The 24,181-nt window shown below is 45.6% G+C and overlaps 1 protein-coding gene across 2 annotated transcripts in view; it reads right to left on the bottom strand.

The window, feature by feature from the left end:
* Positions 1 to 5,377: 5,377 nt before the first annotated feature.
* RNF145 (ring finger protein 145) overlaps positions 5,378 to 24,181 on the bottom strand; it is a 134,744-nt gene continuing 115,940 nt past the window's right edge. For both annotated transcript variants that reach the window (XM_063928406.1, XM_063928405.1), the window contains exons 7-11: positions 19,401 to 19,541; positions 18,825 to 19,007; positions 18,596 to 18,743; positions 17,487 to 17,843; positions 5,378 to 7,059 (exon numbers count right to left, since the gene is read on the bottom strand). In XM_063928406.1, the coding sequence (XP_063784476.1) occupies positions 6,595 to 7,059; positions 17,487 to 17,843; positions 18,596 to 18,743; positions 18,825 to 19,007; positions 19,401 to 19,541 (1,294 nt within the window). In that variant the 3' untranslated portion in view covers positions 5,378 to 6,594. The remainder of the gene's footprint in view (positions 7,060 to 17,486; positions 17,844 to 18,595; positions 18,744 to 18,824; positions 19,008 to 19,400; positions 19,542 to 24,181) is intronic.

Below are 24,181 nucleotides of genomic sequence, written 5' to 3' on the forward strand. Positions count from 1 at the left end.
CACCTTCCTTGGAAGGTTTCCCCCTGAGTGACTGCGCCCTAGTTAGGGAAGCCAATCCTGGGCCATTTTTTCAATCCTGGGTATCGGGATTGAAAAGTGGCCAATCCCAGGTTTCCCAGGATTGGCTTTTAGCTATGTGGCCGCCCCCTCGCCCCACCCCACACACATAACTCACCATATTCCGGGGGCGGGTGAGTGGGGGGAACAACTTCTGATCGCTGCTGGCGGCTCCCAGCAACGGCTGACGGCGCATGACCTCTCACGATGCGCTGGGGAGCTGGAACAAGGAAGCCGGGCAGCGTCTGACCGTCCTGTGGACGCTTAACGCTGATCCCTCAATCCCCGGGATTGGAGCTTCCAATCCCGGGATTGAATCCCGGCCATTTTTGGCCCTAAATCCTGGGAACCCACCGATCCCGAACCCAGGATTGGCCACCATAGCCCCAGCTCTGGAGATTTGCATCCGTGGTTAGAAGGATCCAGTCCTGAATCCCAAACCTGCGGCCCTCCAGAAGGTGAGGTAATTGCAGCCACCAGAGGAGTGAAATCCTGGCCTTTGGCGACAGACGTATTCTCTGGTGTATGTGAAGATGGGGCCAAGACCACTCGTCCAGGAGATCCAGTTGGAAGAACCGAGATTGAAACCTCCTGTACTGCAGCACCTCGTAAGAGGCCACCATCTTCCCCAGAAGGCGAATGCACTGATGAACCGACACCTGGGCTGGCTTCAGGACATCCCAGGACCATTGTTTGAATCACCAAATCTTTTTCCTCTGGAAGAAACACCCTCTGCACCTCCATGTCGAGGATCATTCCCAGAAAGGACAACCGCCTGGTTGGTTCCAAATGTGATTTTGGAAGATTCAGGATCCAACCATGTTCCCTGAAAAGCTGGGTCATGAGAGCTATGGACCGTAACAGCTACTCCTTTGACGATGCCTTTATCAGCAGATCGTCCAGATATGGAATTATGTTCACCCCCTGTCTGTGGAGAACCATAATTTCCGCCATCACCTTGGTGAATACCCTCGGTGCTGTGGAGAGGACGAATGGCAGGGCCTGGAACTGAAAATGACAGTCCAACTTGATGCGGCAGCCAAAATCGGAATGTGGAGGTACGCATCCTTGATATCCAGGGATACCAGGAATTCCCCCTCCTCCAGACCTGATATCACTGCCCTTAGAGACTCCATTTTGAACTTGAACTCCCTCAGAAAGGGGTTTAGTGATTTTAAGTTCAGAATGGGCCTGACCAAACCATCCGGTTTGGGTACCACGAAAAGGTTCGAATAGTAACCCGTGTTTCGCATTTGTGGAGGGACTGGTACAATGACCTGTGCCTCCACCAATTTCTGGATGGCTCCATGTGGGGTAGCCTTGTGTGCCGGCAAAGCTGGCAAGCCCGATTTGAAGAATCGATGAGGGAGATCTGGAAATTCCAGCAGATACCCCTGGGATACAATATCTAGTACGCAGGGGTCCAGGCCGGACGAAACCCAGACGTGACTGAAATGTCAGAGTCTCTTCCCCCCTACCCTGCCTCCAGGCCGCGCTGTCCACCGTCATGCGGAGGACTGTGGCGTACCTGAAGCAGGCTTCTGTCCCTGGGAACCCGCCGCAGCAGGTTTCTTGGATTTTGGACGGCCTCCTGCCACCTCTAAAGAAGATGGTGGACGGTTTGGCCTCTCTCGGTTTAGTAACCCGAAAGGACTGAGATGCAGGTGAAGAAAAAGGTTTCTTCGTAGCAGGAGCTGCTGAGGGAAGAAAAGGGGACTTACCCGCCGTAGCCGTGGAGAGCCACGCATCTAGCCCTTCCCCAAAGAGAGCCTGACCTGTGCAGGGTAGGGTCTCCACACCTCTCCTGGGGGTAAATTTACTAAGATGGGAGTTCTATTTAAGATGGGATGTTGCCCATAGCAGCCAATCAGATTTCAGGTATTATCTTCTAGAAGGTGCTAGATAAATGAGAAGTAGAATCTGATTGGTTGCTATGGGCAACATCCCATTTTAGATAGAACTCCCATCTTAGTAAATGTACCCCCTGGATTCCGCGCCGGCAGACCACTGGCACAGCCACAGTCCTCGACGAGCCGAGACAGACATGGAAGAAATTCCTGCAGCCATTGAACCCAGGTCTTTCATGGATTTCACTATAAATCCTGCAGAACCCTGAATGTTACGTGAAAACAATTCAACGTCACTTTTATCCATTGTATCCAAATCCTCAAGTAATGTGCCTGACCACTTTACTACAGATGTATCCACCGTTATCTTGAGTAGTTTTCTGTGCCTAGTCACAACATGATTTATTAGCATAAACCCTTCAGCTATTGTTCTCAACTGCAATACAACACAGAGAACAATACAGCAGGGGATTAAGTCATTACAGCAGGGGATTAAGTCTGACTGGCCAGTCACAGTTAATCCTATTAACCGTCAAGATAAATGTGGATACATGTGTATAGCTCAATTTTGCGATCAGCCGGTTCCTTTAAGTCAGTACATCCGGGAACCGGTAAACCACTTTTTTTGAAAGTCTGGATACAGACGCGTCCACTATGGGTGTGTTTTCCCATTTCTTTCTATCCTCCTCAGGGAAGGGGAAAACAACCAGAACCTTTCTAGGGATCTGACATTTTTTCTCTGTGTTTTCCCATGCTTTTTCAAAAATAGCATTTAATTCTTTGAACGCAGGGAAGGTTAGCGAGGCTTTCTTATTATCAGTGAAGTAAGCCTCCTCAACCTGCTCAGGAGTTGTGTCAGCAATATTCAACACATCTCTAATAGCCTCTATCATCAACTGCAACCCCTTTAGCAAGAGATGCGGCCTCCCTGAGCACATCCCCATCACCGTCTGCCGTGTCCGAGTCGGTATCCGTGTCGTCCTGCATAATCTGGGCAAGAGCACGTTTGTGTGAACCTACAAAAGGGGGGTCCTGAGGTAACAGAACCGGACCAAACTGCCATAGAATTGTGTAAAACCTGAGTTGCAGATTCATTCTGAGGAACCCTAGTAGAAATCTGAGAAATCATAGTTTTGATAGAGGATAACCACTCAGGCTCCCTTGCTGGTATCAGTGCACTCCTGATTACATAGAATGAGATCATCTTGAGAGGACATATCCTCAGCCGCATATGACACAGAGTCCCTGGACATAGCTAACTGGAGACCTCAAACACCACACACACACAGGTGAGACTTAACAGAGTTTCCCCCCTGAGAATGGCGAGAGAGAGACAGAGATTGGAGCCAACCCAAACACAGTGCTGTTTTGATAAAGGACACCGCTTACCAGCGCCCACTGTGTACTGTAATAGTTACACAGAACTAATTTACCGCCTCCCCCCTTCCCTTCTACAACCGCCTGGTACCGCACAGGAAAGCTGGAGTTGCTTGGAGGGACAGCTCTGTCAGCGTATGTGTACAGGAACTGCAGGCAAGAAAATGGCGCTGAACGCTGCTGGGTCCGCTTTGAGAAGCTCCGACCCTTGAAGATGGCGCCTCTTCCTACACAAATTCTTTATACTGGCCTGAGGATTCCGTCCCCTGTGAGCGTCTGAGTACGGAGGATTCTGACGCTAGCCTGGGGATTCAGTCTCCGGTTAGCGTCTTTGACCAGTGTAGGGTATTAAGATGCTGGCTCAGGACTGTGTGCCGCTGAGCCTTCCCGGAGCGCAGCCTCTCAGAGCTGCGCTCCTATCCTTGTGCCGCCATATCTAGTCATCGCCTGACCTTCTGGCTCTGTAAGGGGGTGGTGGCATGCTGCCGGGGTGAGCGATCCCCTGTGGCGGGGAACGTTCGATCCCCTCAGGAGCTCAGTGTCCTGTCAGCAGAGATAGTGGCGCAGACCCCGCAGTGCGGACAATACTCCCCCCCCCCCCCCCCCCCCCTTAGTCCCACGAAGCAGGGAGGCTGTTGCCAGCAGCCTCCCTGTAATATAATAAACTCTAAAATAAACATTTACTACTACAGAAGCTCTGGAGAGCTGCCCTAGCTGTGACCGGCTCCTCCGGGCACATTTTCTAAACTGAGTCTGGTAGGAGGGGCAGAGGGAGGAGCCAGCCCACACTTTCAAAATCTTAAAGTGCCAATGGCTCCTAGTGGACCAGTCTATACCCCATGGTACTAATGTGGACCCCAGCATCCTCTAGGACGTAAGAGAAATAATGGAAATAGTCTGTATGCTGATTCAGCCAATCACTGGACCACTGATCAACAGTCTGCTGGTTATAAACTAGAAGTGATGGGTCTTCTGTTTTGTTAAAGCAGACCAAGTAAACAGTTAACGCCCATACACACTAAACGAGCCCTCACCAACGCAGATATTGGTGGCGGCGGCGGGGACCCGGTGGGGTGCCGGCATACACACTTGTGTGTGTGTGTGTGGGGGGGGGGGGGGGGGGCGTGGAATGACACCACTGTCGTTAACAAGGACCTCCCTCGTCTGTACATGTTCAGACGAGGGAGGGGGTCGTTAACGATATTGAGTGTACACAATAGACGAGATTGTAAAAGATCTTGCTCAGAATGGCCCTTCTGAGTGATATCTTTTATTTTCTCATCTAGTGTGTATGGGCCTTTACATTTTCCTTTTCGCAATACTGTAGTTGAAAGTGAGGGTCTGTGTCAAAATTGTTATTGCCTACATTATACCAATAGGTAAAAGTCACTTGGTGAGGAAAGTTTCACTAGCTATATAAACATTGAATGAGGAAGTTCAGAATATTACCCATTGGAGCTTATTCAGTTGTACGCTGCTGTGATTGTTCCACAATCTTTTGCAGTAGTCACGCTTACCAACTGTATGTAATGCTAGTATCAGCCCTTCCCATGGTGTACATAGATACATCTGAGTGTGCAGGGACTGAGCTGTCCACTTTGCCCATCTTTAGACACCACCATTGATCGCACCATCGAAATTTGCACCAGCCCCATGCGAAGGGCAGAATATCAGAGTATGGCCTCCAAATGAAAGCATCTAATGACACGCCTGCGACACTCCCGTAAGAAGGACCAACTGCGCCTCTGCATACACACCACGCAACGCATGCGCTGTACACATTTTTTTGCAATTTAAATACATGCACAGTTGGGTGTGACTCACGCTCAACTCATGGAATAATTCAAAAGGGGTTATCCAACTTCTAACTACTAATTTATTGTTTTATGCATTGAAGACACATTGTTTGTTTCTTTCATTCTGCCTTTATGTGCTTTTCAACCATATCTTTCATCAGCATCATCCCCCCCCCCCCCACCAGCAAAATACAATGCAACAATTCTTGTAAACAATCTTTGGATCCAATAAAATTGGTCGTCTACACATAGAAAATACATTCAGGTTCTTTAACAGAGTAAAAACCCCAAAACGTAATGCATGTTTAAATATAATTTATTAAGACATTCAGCCATGTCTGTCAGTCTACATCCAAATGTACCACTAAAAAAAGAGCAAATTAAACTGTTATCTAAAATAAAGAGTCACATTTTACATCAGAAAGATTGACCTCAACCTTTTTTCCTTTTACAGCCAATGTGTACTAGTATAAATTAATAATTTTTTTTTTTTTTTTTTTTTTTCTTATCAAAATTCACATAAAAAATTGTTGTTTTTTTCTTCCAACTAAAGCAAAGATCAATGTAAAAATTTAACACGACATACTGGTCGGGGCCAAAATATGAAAAGAAACCAAAACAAAATTCTCTCTCCATCTCAGAGTGCTAGCTCTACTGACAGCCTCAATATGGCATTTGCTGTATTTGATCATACACAAGAGATATGTACTCATTTCCAAAAAGTGCAAATATTGCCATTAACACTGTATTCTTTTTTTTTTTTTATAATTACAAGACCTCAGTAATGCGATTCATCTGCCCCATCTGTGCTATGAAGCTCATCCCACAAAATAGTGGTCACCTGAACTCCAAAAATACTTCATATAAGGGCTGAATAGCACTGCGACGCAATACTACTGGAAGAAAAATAAAATAAAAAGAATTTGCAGGGTCCACCGACTTGTTCATGATCCAGTGATGTCCCCGCCCCTTTAAATTCCCCCGATTGTGTATACTTCAAGTGCAAGCAAGTGAGCATGCAAGTGTGTAGCATCCTCTTCAAGGAATCACACCAGCGGAGTCAACTCCTTCCCCCCATGCTTCCGTCCATTCAGTCAAAACAGAACGTGATTGGTGCCTTTCCGTGTAGATGTTGATGGCCTTGAATCCTCCTAATTTAAAATAAAAAGATTCGTCTGCCATAATTCACAGAACGTTATTTAGCAGTAAAGGGGATGGAAAAATAAATGGTAAAACAAAAACACACTTTTCCCCATATTGAGCACCCGCAGACATGAGCAGTAATCGGTATCCATCGGCAGTGGTTGGCAGAGGTCAGAAAGAATTGTTTAATTATCGTCTTCAGCACTGAAACATTAAAAAAGAAAAAAACTGAGATCCACATGGGAAATTTTTTTGCATACGCTTTGATGAATGTCAGTGCTAAAGTCCTTTTCTGGAATTGCAGAATGCTGCATGTGGTAAGGATGGGGTTTGGCTTTGAAATGACAAGTCCCAGTGGGAGGCAAAGATTACAATCAGAATCCTGCGCAAACTCCGCTCGCTTGGGAAAAACAATTCTCTTTAAAGTCTTCGCCCTGCGGTGTGTCGGAAAGGTGAGCTGCCCTCCTGCAACACGCTCTGTCAGCCAGCCCTTCATTGTCTTTATGAAGAACCTCCTCTGTCTGTTCTGGATTACTCTCTGGAGACTCGGGGGAGTTAGTGTCTCTTGCCTGCTCCGATTCTAAAGTGCCCTGCCGCCGCTCGTTTTCTGCCACAGCTTCCGCCTCCTGCCCCCTGGTGACGTCTACTGGTTGCGGCTGGAGTGTATTGACTTCCGGGGCAGGGATTGCACCAGGGCCAGGTTCGGCCCCTGCCTGCTGAGACAGAGACTTTAGCTGGCAATGGCATAAAGGACAGGTCTCCTGCACATACAGCCACTTTTTAAGGCATCCAGCATGGAAAAAATGACTGCAGGGAGTGATGACAGCTGAATTCATGTCCTGAAAGACACAACAACAAAAAAATTACAATTTAGAAGTAAATCCAGGTTTCCCAAAAATTTATTTGTGAATGTCTGTTGAAGCTTGTACAGACACATTTTACTGAAATTACCAGTTGAACACTGGCTGCCAGTTTACAGATAAGCTGCAAATGTCCCACTTTCCTTAGTAACTTCAATGACCCCATGGACAAAACTGTGAACTACAGATTATTTACATGGTTGCAGATGTATAGAATTACCAACCAACGACAGTACTTCTAAGCATACACAAGGATGTAAAAAACAAACACGAAACACCCATATCAAGTTTTCATATAATCAATAACCAACTGTAAAAATGAAAATAAGATTTTACTTACCGATAAATCTATTTCTCATAGTCCGTAGTGGATGCTGGGGACTCCGTCAGGACCATGGGGAATAGCGGCTCCGCAGGAGACAGGGCACAAAAGCAAGCTTTTAGGATCACATGGTGTGTACTGGCTCCTCCCCCTATGACCCTCCTCCAAGCCTCAGTTAGGTACTGTGCCCGGACGAGCGTACACAATAAGGAAGGATCTTGAATCCCGGGTAAGACTCATACCAGCCACACCAATCACACCGTACAACTTGTGATTTGAACCCAGTTAACAGTATGATAACAATGAAGTAGCCTCTAAAAAAGATGGCTCACAACAATAATAACCCGATTTTTTTGTAACAATAACTATGTACAAGTAATGCAGACAATCCGCACTTGGGATGGGCGCCCAGCATCCACTACGGACTATGAGAAATAGATTTATCGGTAAGTAAAATCTTATTTTCTCTAACATCCTAGTGGATGCTGGGGACTCTGTCAGGACCATGGGGATTATACCAAAGCTCCCAAACGGGCGGGAGAGTGCGGATGACTCTGCAGCACCGAATGAGAGAACTCCAGGTCCTCCTCAGCCAGGGTATCAAATTTGTAGAATTTAGCAAACGTGTTTGCCCCTGACCAAGTAGCTGCTCGGCAAAGTTGTAAAGCCGAGACCCCTCGGGCAGCCGCCCAAGATGAGCCCACCTTCCTTGTGGAATGGGCATTTACAGATTTTGGCTGTGGCAGGCCTGCCACAGAATGTGCAAGCTGAATTGTACTACAAATCCAACGAGCAATAGTCTGCTTAGAAGCAGGAGCACCCAGCTTTTTGGGTGCCTACAATATAAACAGCAAGTCAGACTTTCTGACTCCAGCCGTCCTGGAATTATATATATATATATATATATATATATATATATATATATATATATATATATATATTTTCAGGGCCCTGACAACGTCTAGCAACTTGGAGTCCTCCAAGTCCCTAGTAGCCGCAGGCACCACAATAGGTTGTTTCAGGTGAAACGCTGACACCACCTTAGGAAGAAACTGGGGACGAGTCCGCAGTTCTGCCCTGTCCCGAATGGAAAATCAAATATGGGCTTTTGTAAGACAAAGCCGCCAATTTTGACAATCGCCTGCCCGAGGCCAGGGCCAACAGCATGGTCACTTTCCATGTGAGATATTTCAAATCCACAGATTTGAGTGGTTCAAACCAATATGATTTGAGGAATCCCAACACTACGTTGAGATCCCACGGTGCCACTGGAGGCACACAAGGGCTGTATATGCAATACTCCCTTGACAAACGTCTGGACTTCAGGAACTGAAGCCAATTCTTTCTGGAAGAAAATCTATAGGGCCGAAACTTGAACCTTAATGGACCCCAATTTGAGGCTCATAGACACTCCTGTTTGCAGGAAGTGCAGAAATCGACCTAGTTGAAATTTTTTCGTGGGGCCTTCCTGGCCTCACCCACGCAACATATTTTTACCACATGTGGTGATAACGTTGTGCGGTCACCTCCTTCCTGGCTTTGACCAGGGTAGGTATGACCTCTTCCGGAATGCCTTTTCCCTTAGGATCCGGCGTTCAAACCGCCATGCCGTCAAACGCAGTCGCGGTAAGTCTTGGAACAGACAAGGTCCCTGCTGGAGCAGGTCCTTTCTTAAAGGCCGATGCCACGGTTTCTCTTGGAACAGACATGGTACTTGCTGAAAGCAAATCCCTTCTTAGCTCCCGAGGCCATTAGTCCTCTGTGAGCATCTCTTGAAGTTCCGGTTACCAAGTCCCTCTTGGCCAATCCGGAGCCACGAGTATAGTTCTTACTCCTCTATGTCTTATAATTCTCAATACCTTGGTTATGAGAAGCAGAGGAGGGAACACATACACCGACTGTTACACCCACGGTGTTACCAGGACGTCCACAGCTATCGCCTGAAGGTCTCGTGACCTGGCGCAATACCTGTCCCATTTTTTGTTCGGGCGGGACGCCATCATGTCCACCTTTGGTCTTTCCCAACGGTTCACAATCATGCGGAAAACTTCCCGATGAAGTTCCCACTCTTCCGGGTGGAGGTCGTGCCTGCTGAGGAAGTCTGCTTCCCAGTCGTCCACTCCCGGAATGAACACTGCTGACAGTGCTATCACATGATTTTCCGCCTAGCGAAAAATCCTTGCAGTTTTGCCACTGCCCTCCTGCTTCTTGTGCCGCCCTTTCTGTTTACGTGGGCGACTGCCGTGATGTTATCCCACTGGATCAATACGGCTGACCTTGAAGCAGAGGTCTTGCTAAGCTTAGAGCATTATAAATTTGCTCTTAGCTCCAGTATATTTATGTGGAGAGAATTCTCCAGACTTGATCACACTCCTTGTGTGACTGCTCCCCAGCCTCTCAGGCTGGCCTCCGTGGTCACGAGCATCCAATCCTGAATGCCGAATCTGCGGCCCTCTAGAAGATGAGCACTCTGTAATCACCACAGGAGAGACACCCTTGTCCTTGGATATAGGGTTATCCGCTGATGCATCTGAAGATGCGATCCGGACCATTTGTCCAGCAGATCCCACTGAAGAGTTCTTGCGTGAAATCTGCCGAATGGAAGCGCTTCGTAATAAGCCACCATTTTTACCAGGACTCTTGTGCAATGATGCACTGACACTTTTCCTGGTTTTAGGAGGATCCCGATTAGCTCGGATAACTCCCTGGCTTTCTCCTCTGGGAGAAACACCTTTTCCTGGACTGTGTCCAGAATCATCCCTAGGACCAGCAGACGTGTCGTCGGAACAACTGCGGTTTTGGAATATTTAGAATCCACCCGTGCTGTCGTAGAACTACTTGAGATAGTGCTACTCCGACCTCCAACTGTTCTCTGGACCTTGTTCTTATCAGGAGGTCGTCCATTTTCTTTGAAGACGAATCCTCCTTTCGGTCATTACCTTGGTAAGGACCCGGGGTGCCTTGGACAATCCAACGGCATCGTCTTGAAACTGATAGTGACAGTTCTGTACCACGAACCTGAGGTACCCTTGGTGAGAAAAGGCAAATTTTGGGACATGGAGGTAAGCATCCCTGATGTCCCGGGACACCATATAGTCCCCTTGTTCTTTGCTATCACTGCTCTGAGTGACTCCATCTGGATTTGAACCCTTGTAAGTGTTCAAATTTTTCAGATTTAGAATAGGTCTCACCTAGCCTTCAGTACCACCATATAGTGTGGAGTAATACCCCTTTCCTTGTTGTCGGAGGGGTAATTTTATTATCACCTGCTGGGAATACAGCTTGTGAATTGTTTTCAATACTGCCTCCCTGTCGGAGGGAGACATTGGTACAGCAGACTACAGAAACCTGCGAGGGGGGAAACCTCTCGACATTCCAATCTGTACCCCTTGGATACTACTTGTAGGATCCAGGGGTCCTGTACGGTCCCAGCGTCATGCTGAGAACTTGGTAGAAGCGGTGGAGGGCTTCTGTTCCTGGGAATGGGCTGCCTGCTGCAGTCTTCTTCCCTTTCCTCTATCCCTGGGCAGATATGACTCTTATAGGGATGAAAGGACTGAGGCTGAAAAGACGGTGTCTTTTTCTGCAGAGATGTGACTTAGGGTAAAAAACGGTGGATTTTCCAGCAGTTGCCCTGGCCACCAGGTCCCATGGACCGACCCCAAATAACTCCTCCCCTTTATACGGCAATACATCTTTGTGCCGTTTGGAATCTGCATCACCTGACCACTGTCGTGTCCATAAACATCTTCTTGCAGATATGGACATCGCATTTACTCTTGATGCCAGAGTGCAAATATCCCTCTGCGCATCTCGCATATATAGAAATGCATCCTTTAAATGCTCTATAGTCAATAAAATACTGTCCCTGTCAAAGGTATCAATATTTTTAGTCAGGGAATCCGACCAAGCCACCTCAGCTCTGCACATCCAGGCTGAGGCGATCGCTGGTCGCAGTATAACACCAGCATGTGTGTGTATACTTTTTAGGATATTTTTCAGCCTCCTATCAGCTGGCTCCTTAAGTACGGCCCTATCCGTAGATGGTACCGCCACTTGTTCTGATAAGCGTGTGAGCGCCTTATCCACCCTGAGGGGTGTTTCCCACCGCGCCTTAACTTCTGGCGGGAAAAGGTATACCGCCAATAATTTTCTATCGGGGGAAACCCACGCATCATCACACACTTCATTTAATTTATCTGATTCAGGAAAAACTACAGGTAGTTTTTTCACCTCACATATAATACCCTTTTTTGTGGTACTTGGAGTATCAGAAATATGTAACACCTCCTTCATTGCCCTTAACGTGTGGCCCTAAAAGAAAATACGTTTGTTTCTTCACCGTCGACACTGAAATCAGTGTCCGTGTCTGGGTCTGTGTCGACCGACTGAGGTAAATGGGCATTTTACAGCCCCTGACGGTGTTTGAGACGCCTGGACAGATACTAATTTGTTCGCCGGCCCTCTCATGTCGTCAACCGGCTTGCAGCGTGTTGACATTGTCACGTAATTTCCATAAATAAGCCATCCATTCCGGTGTCGACTCCCTAGAGAGTGACATCACCATTACAGGCAATTTGCTCCGCCTCCTCACCAATATTTTCCTCATACATGTCGACACACACGTACCGACATCCAGCACACACATAGGGAATGCTCTGATAGAGGACAGGACCCACTAGCCCTTTGGGGAGACAGAGGGAGAGTTTGCCAGCACACACCAAAACGCTATAATTATCCAGGGACAACCTTTATGTAAGTGTTCCTCCCTTATAGCATTTTAATATATATACATATCGCCAAATCAGTGCCCCCCCTCTCTGTTTTAACCCTGTTTCTGTAGTGCAGTGCAGGGGAGAGCATGGGAGCCTTCCCACCAGCCTTTCTGTGAGGGAAAATGGCGCTGTGTGCTGAGGAGAATAGGCCCCGCCCCCTTTTCGGCGGGCTTCTTCTCCGGAGTTTTAGATATCTGGCAGGGGTTAAATACATCTATATAGCCTCAAGGGCTATATGTGATGTATTTTTCGCCATACAGGTATTATACATTGCTGCCCAGGGCGCCCCCCCCCCAGCGCCCTGCACCCTCCGTGACCGCTGTGTGAAGTGTGCTGACAACAATGGCGCACAGCTGCAGTGCTGTGCGCTACCTGATGAAGACTGAGAGTCTTCTGCCGCCTGGTTCCGGACCTCTTCATCTTCAGCGTCTGCAAGGGGGGTCGGCGGCGCGGCTCCGGGACGAACCCCAGGGCGAGCCCTGTGTTCCGACTCCCTCTGGAGCTATGTCCAGTAGCCTAAGAATCCAATCCATCCTGCACGCAGGTGAGTTGAAAATCTCTCCCCTAAGTCCCTCGATGCAGTGAGCCTGTTGCCAGCAGGACTCACTGAAAATAAAGAACCTAAAAACTTTTTCTAAGTAACTCTTTAAGAGAGCCACCTAGATTGCACCCTTCTCGGCCGGGCACAAAAACCTAACTGAGGCTTGGAGGAGGGTCATAGGGGGAGGAGCCAGTACACACCATGTGATCCTAAAAGCTTGCTTTTGTGCCCTGTCTCCTGCGGAGCCGCTATTCCCCATGGTCCTGACGGAGTCCCCAGCATCCACTAGGACGTTAGAGAAATATTGAAAAGTATTTTTACCCCACAGTTTTGTTGGGACCACAAAACGAGGAATGCGGTGTAATGCTTAGCATTACTGCCTCACAGCACTGAGGTCAAGGGGTCGATTTCAACCACAGCCCTAACTGTGTGGAGTTTGTATATTCTCCCCGTGCTTGCGCGTTTCCTCCGGGTACCCTGGTTTCCTCCCACAATCCAAAAATGTACTGGTAGGTTAATTGGATCCCAACAAAAATAACCCTAGCATGAATGTGTGTGCATGTATATATGGTATGGAATACATGTAAGCTCCACAAGGGCAGGAACTGATGTGAATGGTCAAATATTCTCTGTAAATCGCAGCAGAATATGTGTGCTATATAAATAACTGGTAATAAATAAATAATACATCTTTAAAAAAAAAATTTTTTAACTGTGTTGTATTGACTTGGGTACACACTGCTCGATATATCTGCAGATCAATTGATCTGCAGATATATCTAAAGCCGGATCGGGCAGTGTGTGGTGTGTACACACTGTCCGATATGTCGTGACTGACGTCATGAACTCAGCCGTCAATCAACGCCGGCTGCTGCAGCATGTGTACGTGTGGTCGGCTGTCCAGCCGTTCACACACAATGCTGCACCAATATATCTGTAGATAAATTTGTCATCGCGTGTGCTGCAGGGCCGACGCGATATGTCTGTAAACGATGGCGTTCACAGAAATATCGTTGTTACACACTGGCCGACGGACCCGCGATATATTGTCCATTTAATAGAACAGCTGATATCATCCAGTGTGTACCCAGCATAAGGTTCATTCAAGTTGTCCCCGATAAAACTGCCATGCTCATGCAGGGGGAGAAAGCTCTTCAAGTATTCAAGACTGCTGTGCCTTTGTAAGTGTGCCTGTTAAGTGTAGTGGGGTTATCACCAGCCTTGGGAGAAGAGTGAAGTCATGTGACTGTTCTGTAAACTTGTCTGGATGTTCTCCAGTGACAGGAGGGGAGGAGACTATGCTGGTGTGAGGAGGCTGGAAATAAATCAGGCACCACAGAGCTGTTGGAAGCTACTGCCCGGATGACTTCTTACATATAGCTTCTACTATTTCCTAACAGTTAACTAGTGATTTTATTTTAATGAAAACACCTGGAAAAATCTCTATAAGCCCAGGCTACCTCCCCAGCTACTGGTGTTGGCAGATTGAGCAGCCCTTCTCCCACACAGGGTCATCCACCTGACAGGGAAAACAGATTCATGATATCAGATATCCTGCAGTCACTCTTACCTCTGCTGTATATGGATGTTGCTGGTTGTCTAAGACAACCTGCAAGAAACGGGGCATTCACACTGGTACCTGTAACTTGTAAGGTACAGGTATCAGATGTGGTTAAACCATATGGGGAGATACTTTAACAAACACAACAACAAAAAATAGGCTTTAAACATAACATATGTCTGCCCATATGCAGAGCTTGGGAAGCGTACCAGTAGTCTGTGCATCTGGGTTTACGCCAAGCTCATATCACATGACACTTATGTCCACTTGTGTCTATATTCTAAAACATTTATTGTATGTGCAATACACACATGCTATTCTGTATCAATTAACACATAATGCCATGGTTTGTAGTGATAAACAACTTCAAACCACAAAAAAAAAAAAAAAAAAGAAAGAGAAATAATTTCCAAGACACAGGAAGAGAGACACCTCACTCCCTCCAACTCACAGGAAATCATGCCCCAGATGCGCCACAGCACAATAATAATAATAATAATAGGGAGGTATGAATGGTGTTAGCATTACTGCCTCACAGCACTGAGGTCATGGGTTCGATTCCCACCAAGGCCGTAACTGTGTGGAGTTTGTATATTCTCCCTGTACTTGCGTGGGTTTTCTTCCTCCCACAATCCAAAATATACTGGCAGGTTGATTGGCTCCCAACAAAATTAATCCTAGCGTGAATGTGTCTGTGTGTACATGTGATAGGGAATATAGATTGTAAGCTGAACTGGGGCAGGGACTGATGTGATTGGGCAGATATTCTCTTTGAAGAGCAGCGGAATATGTGTACGCAATATAAATAACTGGTAATAAATAAATAATAATACAACTAGGAAGAAGGCTGGGAAAGCCACTGAACCACCGTTCTGCAACAGCATCATAAAGCCCAATATACCAAGTGCAGACGGTCTTAAAACAAACGCAAAATCAATTAAATCAGCTCGATTGCAGCAGAAATAACTTGCAAACACACAAAGAAAAAAAGCACACTCACAAAACTGTGATCTATGCCAACGCAATGAAGAACCCATCAACGGGGTAACAGCCAATCACAAGGGTTCAGTAGTGCTGGCCACTGTCATTCAGTATTTGCACCTGCTGCTGCAGATAATACGGAGCTCTTTAACGTACAGTCTCCATGTGTACTCATCTGCGCAAATACACCCCTGCTGTAGATGGCCTGCAATCGATATGCCACAACCCATCAGGTAGCATCCACAGTGCAGGCAGCACTATGTGGCTAAGTCGCACAACTCTGCATGGATGAATGGAGAGGGAATTACATCAATAACTAACGTGGGTCATTTCCATTGGACATTAGTGTGCTCCCCACATTCTCACCCCATCCGCACTGCTCCCATAAGACCAGGACATTTATAATTTTCTCAAAATAATGTTAATACAGTTTTCCTCCATCTGTTGGTTCCTGCAAATGTATTTTTCGCTTATTTTTCTTCTTACAGCGTACTTCCACCCCACTGTGTGCTGTTCCTGAAATATTTACCTCCACTAATTGCACACCCTGCCAGCAGCACCAGATGGCTGCCTCGGATGGTTCCTCAGTGGGCAGGGTGTGCTTCATTTGGATCTTTCCGTGCAGGGTATAGCATGCCTCTACACCCGTGTCAGATTTCCCATACATGCATTTGGCCCTTGTACGGCTCATCTCCCACAGTATAACCTTCGTAGTGTGCCCAACATGGCTGCCTCATCTGGTACGCTTGTGGATGGGATTAAAAATACATGGACCTGGTGGTTTTGTTGGACCCCTACTCTAAACTTCAGGACTCTGCAATCTCCCCATTTTCTGTTATCTGTTGTAGGGGTAGACTATTCCACCCTGGGTAATTCTACGCAGTGCAACAAAGATGGCTGCCGCACCTGGTACCTTGTGAGGGTGGAATACACAACCCTTGGAAGTTATTACCCAAAATGCCTACACCAATCCTGTATAATGCTTTCTGTGTGCTCAAGGTTTTCTTTTATGCCTGTGTAACTTTATCTATTGCTGTATTACTTAAATCTTCTGTATTATGTGCATTACTTTTGATGTCTGTAAAGCACCTTGAGTCCTGTTGGAGAAAGAGCACTATATAAATAAAATTATTATTATTATAGTGCTTACTCTGCATTAAACCTAAAGAGCGCAAGGTAGTGGTATTTATTGTGAGGGCAGTGCATGCTGGGTATTCCGGTCAACCTGGCATAACTTTGATTATATAGTGAGTCAAATTTTTACTGTATGGACTATATATATATACAAAAAATCCATACAATAATGCTGGAACTCAAATGCTGTTACGTCATTACTTGCCCTGGTACTATCCCGGCACTCACCGGACTTCCAGCAGCAGAATAAAAGGCTACTGAATCTGTTCAAATCAGGTTCAACGTTTCGGTGTCTCCACCGTTATCAAGAACTCCAGGAGTTACATACATATACACATACACACACAGAAGCAATCAAATGCTTGCTATATATGGCCAAAGAGTCCTAAGCCTTTAATATGGACTCTGACTGTCATTGGCTGAAAGACTCACTGTGCAGCAAGACCTTCCAACTCTAGGGACCGATAATTATATCACTGTCAGTAGATAATCATGTGATCCACTCCCCTAATTATCTTATCACTCAGCATCCAACAGACACCCCTTATGTGCCCACAACAGTTTCAGCTGCAGAATGTCAGGGGGATGAGCTATCACAAATCACCTCCACTTTGTTGGGCCCTCACCTCGCAATGAAAACTTAGCGAAAAAAAATTGACTTAGAGAAATAGCAGGGGCCTGGGTAACACCGCGGCTTATAGAATTCCAGCAAGGGCGGGTTCAATTAGTCAAATCATTTTTAACGTGTGGAATGCAGCTTTAAGACCTTGCATGGGAACAGAGCAGCACTGAGCAGAAATGTTCCATAACTCATAGGTACAGACAGTTTAGAAAATGAAAGTTAATGTCCTATTGGCTACAACACCTCTGTTCACGTAGCACCGGGCTATTTAACCCTTCCACTGTTATTCCCTTATAGAGCATGCTTCTACTTTGGCATCTTCACAGCCAAAAGTCCTCAAGATTGTTACGGGTATGAATGTACCATAGAGTTCACAAAAAATAGCCAATAAATGTAATTTGACTGCACACCAAGGTGCATATAAATTCTACCTAATAGACTAGATTCATATTTGTAGGGCTACTACACACCTGGTAGCATATAGAACAGATGTCGTTGTGTTGCTCCAGTTGCTCTTTGGTGGCGATAGGTAAGGATTTGATCTTATTTACAGCGTCCCTGCGCAGCAGAAAGCTCTTCCATCCAAGCTGTGCCCGCAGCCAGACGTTATAGTATGAGTGGATGAAGATGATCATGGACCCCATTACAGTCCATTCCCCGAAGACTGTCTCTGAGACACCGTAGGCCACCACGCACAACGCCACTAGGAATTCTAGCAGGCGGTAGGTTCCATTAACGTAATAAATAACATCGTCCATGTTTTCAACTGGCTCCTTGCGAATCTCCTCAATCATAAACAGAACGTAGATGAAGAGAGTGCCCAGTACCTGTGGAGAGAGAGATAGGAGTGTTAGAGTGGGATTACGTCTGGTCTTCCAGCTTCTGGATGTTACCTCCGTATGGAGAACTGGAGATAAGTCAGCGGTGACACAGCAGGAAGCCTTAGGGAGTAGTACAGAAATAATGTACATCCAATTATCCTACCAATCATGCTATGGGAACCATTTACAGACATATTAAAGCGTCTCTGCTGTCTGTAAATTGATGTTTACATTATGAGTCCGACGCAGAGATGAATGCCAGTCGGCAATAACTGGTCAGGTATTACATAAACAGAACTAAATACGTATATATTCTCCCGCGTGTAGTTGTATGCCCCTATCGGTGAACTTTCTTTGACGCCAGTCATTTTCAGTGTGCACTATACTAGGTTATACTATACTAGCATTATACTAGGAGCAAAAGACCAGTTTGACTAAAAGGTGTAATTATAAGTATACAGATGGCAATACCCTTTCTAAATGTCGCCTAAGGGCAATTTCTCCCCTACCACCCTGCATAGACCCATTACCTGCAAGTGGAAAACGTCTCTGTATACCACGTACTTGCGTACGCACAGCTCTGGAGGATGTGCAGGTCAAAAACACGCAAGTCACGCTCCGCAAAACCAACTTCTGTTCAATTCTGCATCAGCCCCAATTTGAATCAGCTTCCAATAATTTTTACATGAAAAATCCCCCTCCCCCGTCACCCACATAGCTAGTCCAGGCTAGTTAAACAGACCAAGAACCTACTGTACCTGCAGAGAAGTGAGGATACTGCTTGATATTATAATCAGGAGCCAGAAGTCCATGTGGAAGAACTGGCAGATCATGTAAGCCATATAGGAAGGGAAAATCAGAAGGAACAAGCACAGGCTGACAGCACGGAAGTGCTTCCACAGGCTCCTAGAGAATAAAAGGAAGATATATAACATAATACTGCGTTTTGGGGTACTCCAGGCCCTACAATGGCCTAACGCTACTCACTTGTCTCGTGATGCCCCCAGAGCGAGGACGATGGGGTCGGCTATCTCCAGCATAGACTGCAGGATGGAAGCCACCACTATAAACAGAATAATGCTGAGAAGGAAAGCTCGATGGACTACTTGTAACTCTATCAGACCTGTCTGCACAGCAAGGATCAGCAAAGTCACCCCTTCCGTCATACCCCTGGAGAGAGAGAGAAGACTGCCAGTGACAAACCATTCACATATACTGTTCACACTAGGACAACACCACAATCTTGAATAAGCCGCTTTCACGAAATAGATACAACCAGACAACTTTATTCTGAATTTTGACAAATGGTTGTTCCGTTTGTCAAGCGTTTAGATCTACTGTCTAATCGAATCAAGCAATACAGTAGATCTGGTTATACAGCTGAGGAGCTAAATGCCTATGAAGTAGAGAACAGCCAAACACATATGGAAGTAAATATCTGCCCACAGGACTGGAAAACTAGTCTGCAATGATGATTTTGTGTACAAGTTCCTCCAATAATTCAATTCATATCTAAATGACAGAGAGAGACTGATACATGGAAATCTTTCGGAGGGGGCTCACCTGTTCATAGCAGGATCATTCATGAAGGCTCGATACCCCTGGAGATAGAACTTGCAGAGGGTCAAGACTCCAAGAGCCACAAAGGAAACCGTGAAGACCAAACCCAGGAGAGAGTAAGGTGTACTACAGCACTCTGCAATGCTGGAAGATAAAGTAACATAAAAGACAGCATTATTACCACATACTTACAATATGCCAGCATACTACGCAGCACTCTACAAACAGTAGTGAAACAAGTCAGGGTATAAACATTGTGGTAAGAAGGCTCCACAGATGTGTCCTCATACTTCTTGCCTTAATAAACCATGCAGCAGGAGATGCCTGGCGTGAGTCAGCTGGCAGCTCCACTAACTTCAGGCATCTTTTTTGCATCGCTATGCTGATTAAAATATGTGGCACGCCTATATTCTGCAACTGTATCTGCATACGAAATGCTACGTTAGTGATTTCCATGAAAACACTGTAATGCAGCATTTCGTATACAGATACAGCCACGGTCGCACACAGAATATATACATGCCACATATCATTTTAATCAGCAAAAGCTGCTTGTGCGCCCTATTCACATAGCGATGCAATTTAAACACATTTAGGGCCATATGCAATTGCGGTCGAATTGCCGCAAATGTCGAAAAACGGGGCATTTTCGACACAAAAAAAAATGATTCGACAATGCAATACAGTACTTTGACAAAAAAACGGCAGTTTCAGATTCGACTTTTTGCAATTCGACAGTTGTCAAATTCGACATGTCTGCAATGGTAAAAATGCGGCTTTTCGACAAAAGTATATTCAATTGAAGAATGTCGATTCGACAACAGTGCTTTTCGACAGTCATTTCGTCAATTTCAGTCTGCCTCATTTTGCTGGCGGCATCTAATAAAAAAATTTTTAAAAACATGTTTTTTTTGTGTGTTTTTTTGTTGCTAATAGCATATCTATTTATATTAGAAGGGATTATCTACTTGGTTTGTCTATTAGGAGCCACAAGTATTATTTCATATATTTTTTAAAATATATATATATATATTTTTTTATTTTTTTTACAGACTAAAATAATATGGAGAGATCAGAGCATGTTTTTCAGTGGAATGGAGTGGGAATGGGCTAAAAACCCTTAAAAAAAAAATGCGTGGTGTTCCCCCTCCTAAGCGTAACCAGCCTCGGGCTCTTTGAGCCGGTCCTGGTTGTAAAAATACGGGGGAAAAATTGACTGGGGATCAATTTTAACAACCAGCACCGGGCTCTGCGTCCGGTCCTGGTGCAAAAAATACAAGGGACAAAAGACGTAGGGGTCCCCCGTATTTTTCACACCCGCACCGGGCTCCACTAGCTGGAGAGATAATGCCACAGCCGGGGGACACTTTTATACCGGTCCCTGCGGCCCTGGCATTAAATCCCCAACTAGTCACCCCTGGAGGAGTGGGGACCCCTTAAATCAAGGGGTCCCCCCCCTCCAGCCACCCAAGGGCCAGGGGTGAAGCCCGAGGCTGTCACCCCCAACCAAGGGCGGCGGATGGGAGGCTGATAGCCAAGTGTCAAAGAATATTGTTTTTTTGTAGCAGAACTACAAGTCCCAGCAAGCCTCCCCCGCAAGCTGGTACTTGGAGAACCACAAGTACCAGCATGCGGGGGGGAAACGGGCCCGCTGGTACCTGTAGTTCTACTGCAAAAAAAATACCCAAATAAAAACAGTACACACACACCGTGATAGTAAAACTTTATTACATACATGCACACCGACACACACATACTTACCTATGTTGACACGAAGAATCGGTCCCCTTCTCCACGTAGAATCCACGGGTTACCTGTAAATAAAATTCTACTCACAAAAATCCTGTGTAGATCGGTCCTCTTAGTTTGTAATCCACGTACTTGACAAAATAATAAAACGCAAAATCCGATCCACGCACTGAAAGGGGTCCCATGTTTATACATGGGACCCCTTTCCCGGACTGCTGGGACCCCCCCGTGACTCCTGTCAAAGAGGGTCCCTTGAGCCAATCAGGGAGCGCCCCGTCGTGGCACTCTCCTGATTGGCTGTGCGCGTCTGAGCTGTCAGGCGGCGCATAGCACTATGCCGCTCCATTATATTCAATGGTGGGAACTTTACGGTCAGCGGTTGACCGTGAGTAACCTCAACCGCTGACGCAAAGTTCCCACCATTGGATACAATGGAGCGCCTATGTGCTACATTGTATCTCGAGTGCGCCGCCTGACAGCTCAGACGCGCACAGCCAATCAGGAGAGTGCCACAACGTGGCGCTCCCTGATTGGCTGAAGGGACCCTCTATGGTCCCGTCAGTCGGGGAAAGGGGTCCCATGTGTAAACATGGGACCCCTTTCAGTGCGTGGATCGGGTTTGCGTCTCCTGATTGGCTGTGCGCGTCTGAGCTGTCAGGCGGCGCACTCGAGATACAATGTAGCACATAGGCGCTCTATTGTATCCAATGGTGGGAACTTTGCGTGCCACGACCCCTGTCAATTTTTTCCCCGTATTTTTACAACCAGCACCGGCTCAAAGAGCCCGAGGCTGGTTATGCTTATGAGGGGGGACCCCACGCATTTTTTTTTCCAGGATTTTTTAAACACTTTTGTGCCGTCCATGAAGTCGAATCCAGGACGCACACTATGGTCAATTGGTCCGTTTTTTCGACAGCGGGACTGTCGAATCTGTCTTTTATTGAATATGTCGAATTCGGGTCCCGGCGGGAGGGTGTCTGACTGTCGAATTTAAAAACGGTAGAATTCCGGCGCAATTGCATATACCCCTATAATGGAAAAAAGTCGCACATAAAGACTCTCTGTGCTACCGAGTAACGCCACAGCATGGTGTGACTAGAAGGGCTGTTTAACGTGACTGCAGCAAAGATGTAGGAGGACACATCTGTACAAACAAAAACTATACAAAAACTTACTTGAAAAGTAACACACTAAAATCATACCACTATAAAATGTTACTGAATTACGCGTCTACCATTTCAGAGTCTTCATTCACTTTGAAAAGCATTGGTAACATGTAAATAGGGACATGACCCTGCCTTTCCTTAAAATTAGGTGTGCTTTATACAAATATAACCCTCTAAACAGACAACCAGCACTTCAGGTCTAACCTGCTCCATTTTTCTGCGGGCTTGAAATTTTGGCATCTGACAAGGTGTTAAGTGCTTGCACATTTACAGGATAATACAGAGTAAATGGGTCACGTAGTGCACGGAACACACCACAGACTGGGATGAATTTATGAAGAAGCTGTCTGATGGGGAGTCTTAAGATAAGGTTCTGTGAATCCCAATGACGCAATAAATTGTGTTTAGTGGCCTCTGATAGGGCAAGCTTTTCAGAGTAAAACACGACAGGAAGAGAGTAAAATCAACTAGAAGGGGAATTAATCAAAGAAATCCAAAAGAAAAACACGATTTCTGGTAAAGAGAACCTCCATCATGTTTTGAAATGTATGTATATTCCACGCCTCCAGCTTCTTTCATGTTATCACAGTTGATATCCCTCTTCATACCACACTCTACTTAAATCAGGTTTAGAAATTCATCTCCTTGTCATTTTTGATGATAAATTTTGAAAGAGAAAACCTCAATCCTAGCGCTGAACAGTTAAAGTCAGCAATAAGTTAAGTAAAATTGTAGGAATTTAGGGTTTAAAACTCCTTACCCACTGGGGTTTAAATGGGGCAGCTGCCTTGTCCCTGTAACCTACATGTGGGAAAAAAAATTAACCTTGCTTGCTCTACTTTATAAATTTCAAAGTAAATCTTGCACTTTATTAAGTCCAGCCATCATATGTAAACACCCACTAAGGTTTAAACAAGCCTTTATAACAGAATTAGACTGTTTTTCAATTGGGTTATGCAATATATGTACAAGTCCCATCAAAATGAATGGGCCATTTAAATGAACAAAACGTCACACATTGAAAATAGTTGTAACCACATCAATATAGAGATTAAATCAGTCAACTAATGTGATCGCAAAGCAGGGAGTCTACAGGATTCTTTTCTCCTCTGTCCGCCAATCATATCTGCCAACATGGGAAACCTCTTATGAATGGCTAAAAGGAAGTACAGGTCCATTCAGTTCAAAATTTTCACTTCAATAGACTTTTTTTTTTTCAGAGTTCTGTTTGTTATGTTATACATACAGCACTTCAAATAAAGCATAATGGAAAGGGGACCCCTTACTGTTAAGCTGGGACCACTCCAGTGGTCTCAATATTGCTCATTACCTGGGGTTTCTGTTAATGCATTTAAAAACGCATGAGACTGCTTTAAGTGCTTAACAGACTTACGCGAGAACACATTGCGTTTTCACGCTTTTCACATGCAATTTGCTTCGCTTTTTTCAGCAATAGTTTTCAATTTTTGAAGGGGTGGGACTTCAAGTTGTCATTGATGTTAAAGGGGGCTATACACAGTATTAAGAACTGGGGTATGTAAACTTTTGATCAGGGTCATTTGGATAGTTTCTGTTGTCATTATGATTTAAAAAGAGTAAACACAGTTGTTTGACAATAAATGGCTTCACCCAACCACTAACCATGAGTGAAAGAAAAGTTTGTGCGTTATCATTCATATTCTCTGACAAATGGCCAGAAAATCACAAATTCTGCTAGGGTATGTAAACTTATGAGCACAACTGTATATTACCCAAACATGACAAATATATACATATAACCGTTTCAAATAAGCAGCGGAAAATGTAGTACATCAGAGAAAGAATATTCAAATAGACATAGGTCAAGCAGTAAATTATACCAATAAATAA

This window comes from Pseudophryne corroboree, chromosome 6, assembly GCF_028390025.1.
Source record: "Pseudophryne corroboree isolate aPseCor3 chromosome 6, aPseCor3.hap2, whole genome shotgun sequence".
Taxonomy (NCBI): domain Eukaryota; kingdom Metazoa; phylum Chordata; class Amphibia; order Anura; family Myobatrachidae; genus Pseudophryne; species Pseudophryne corroboree.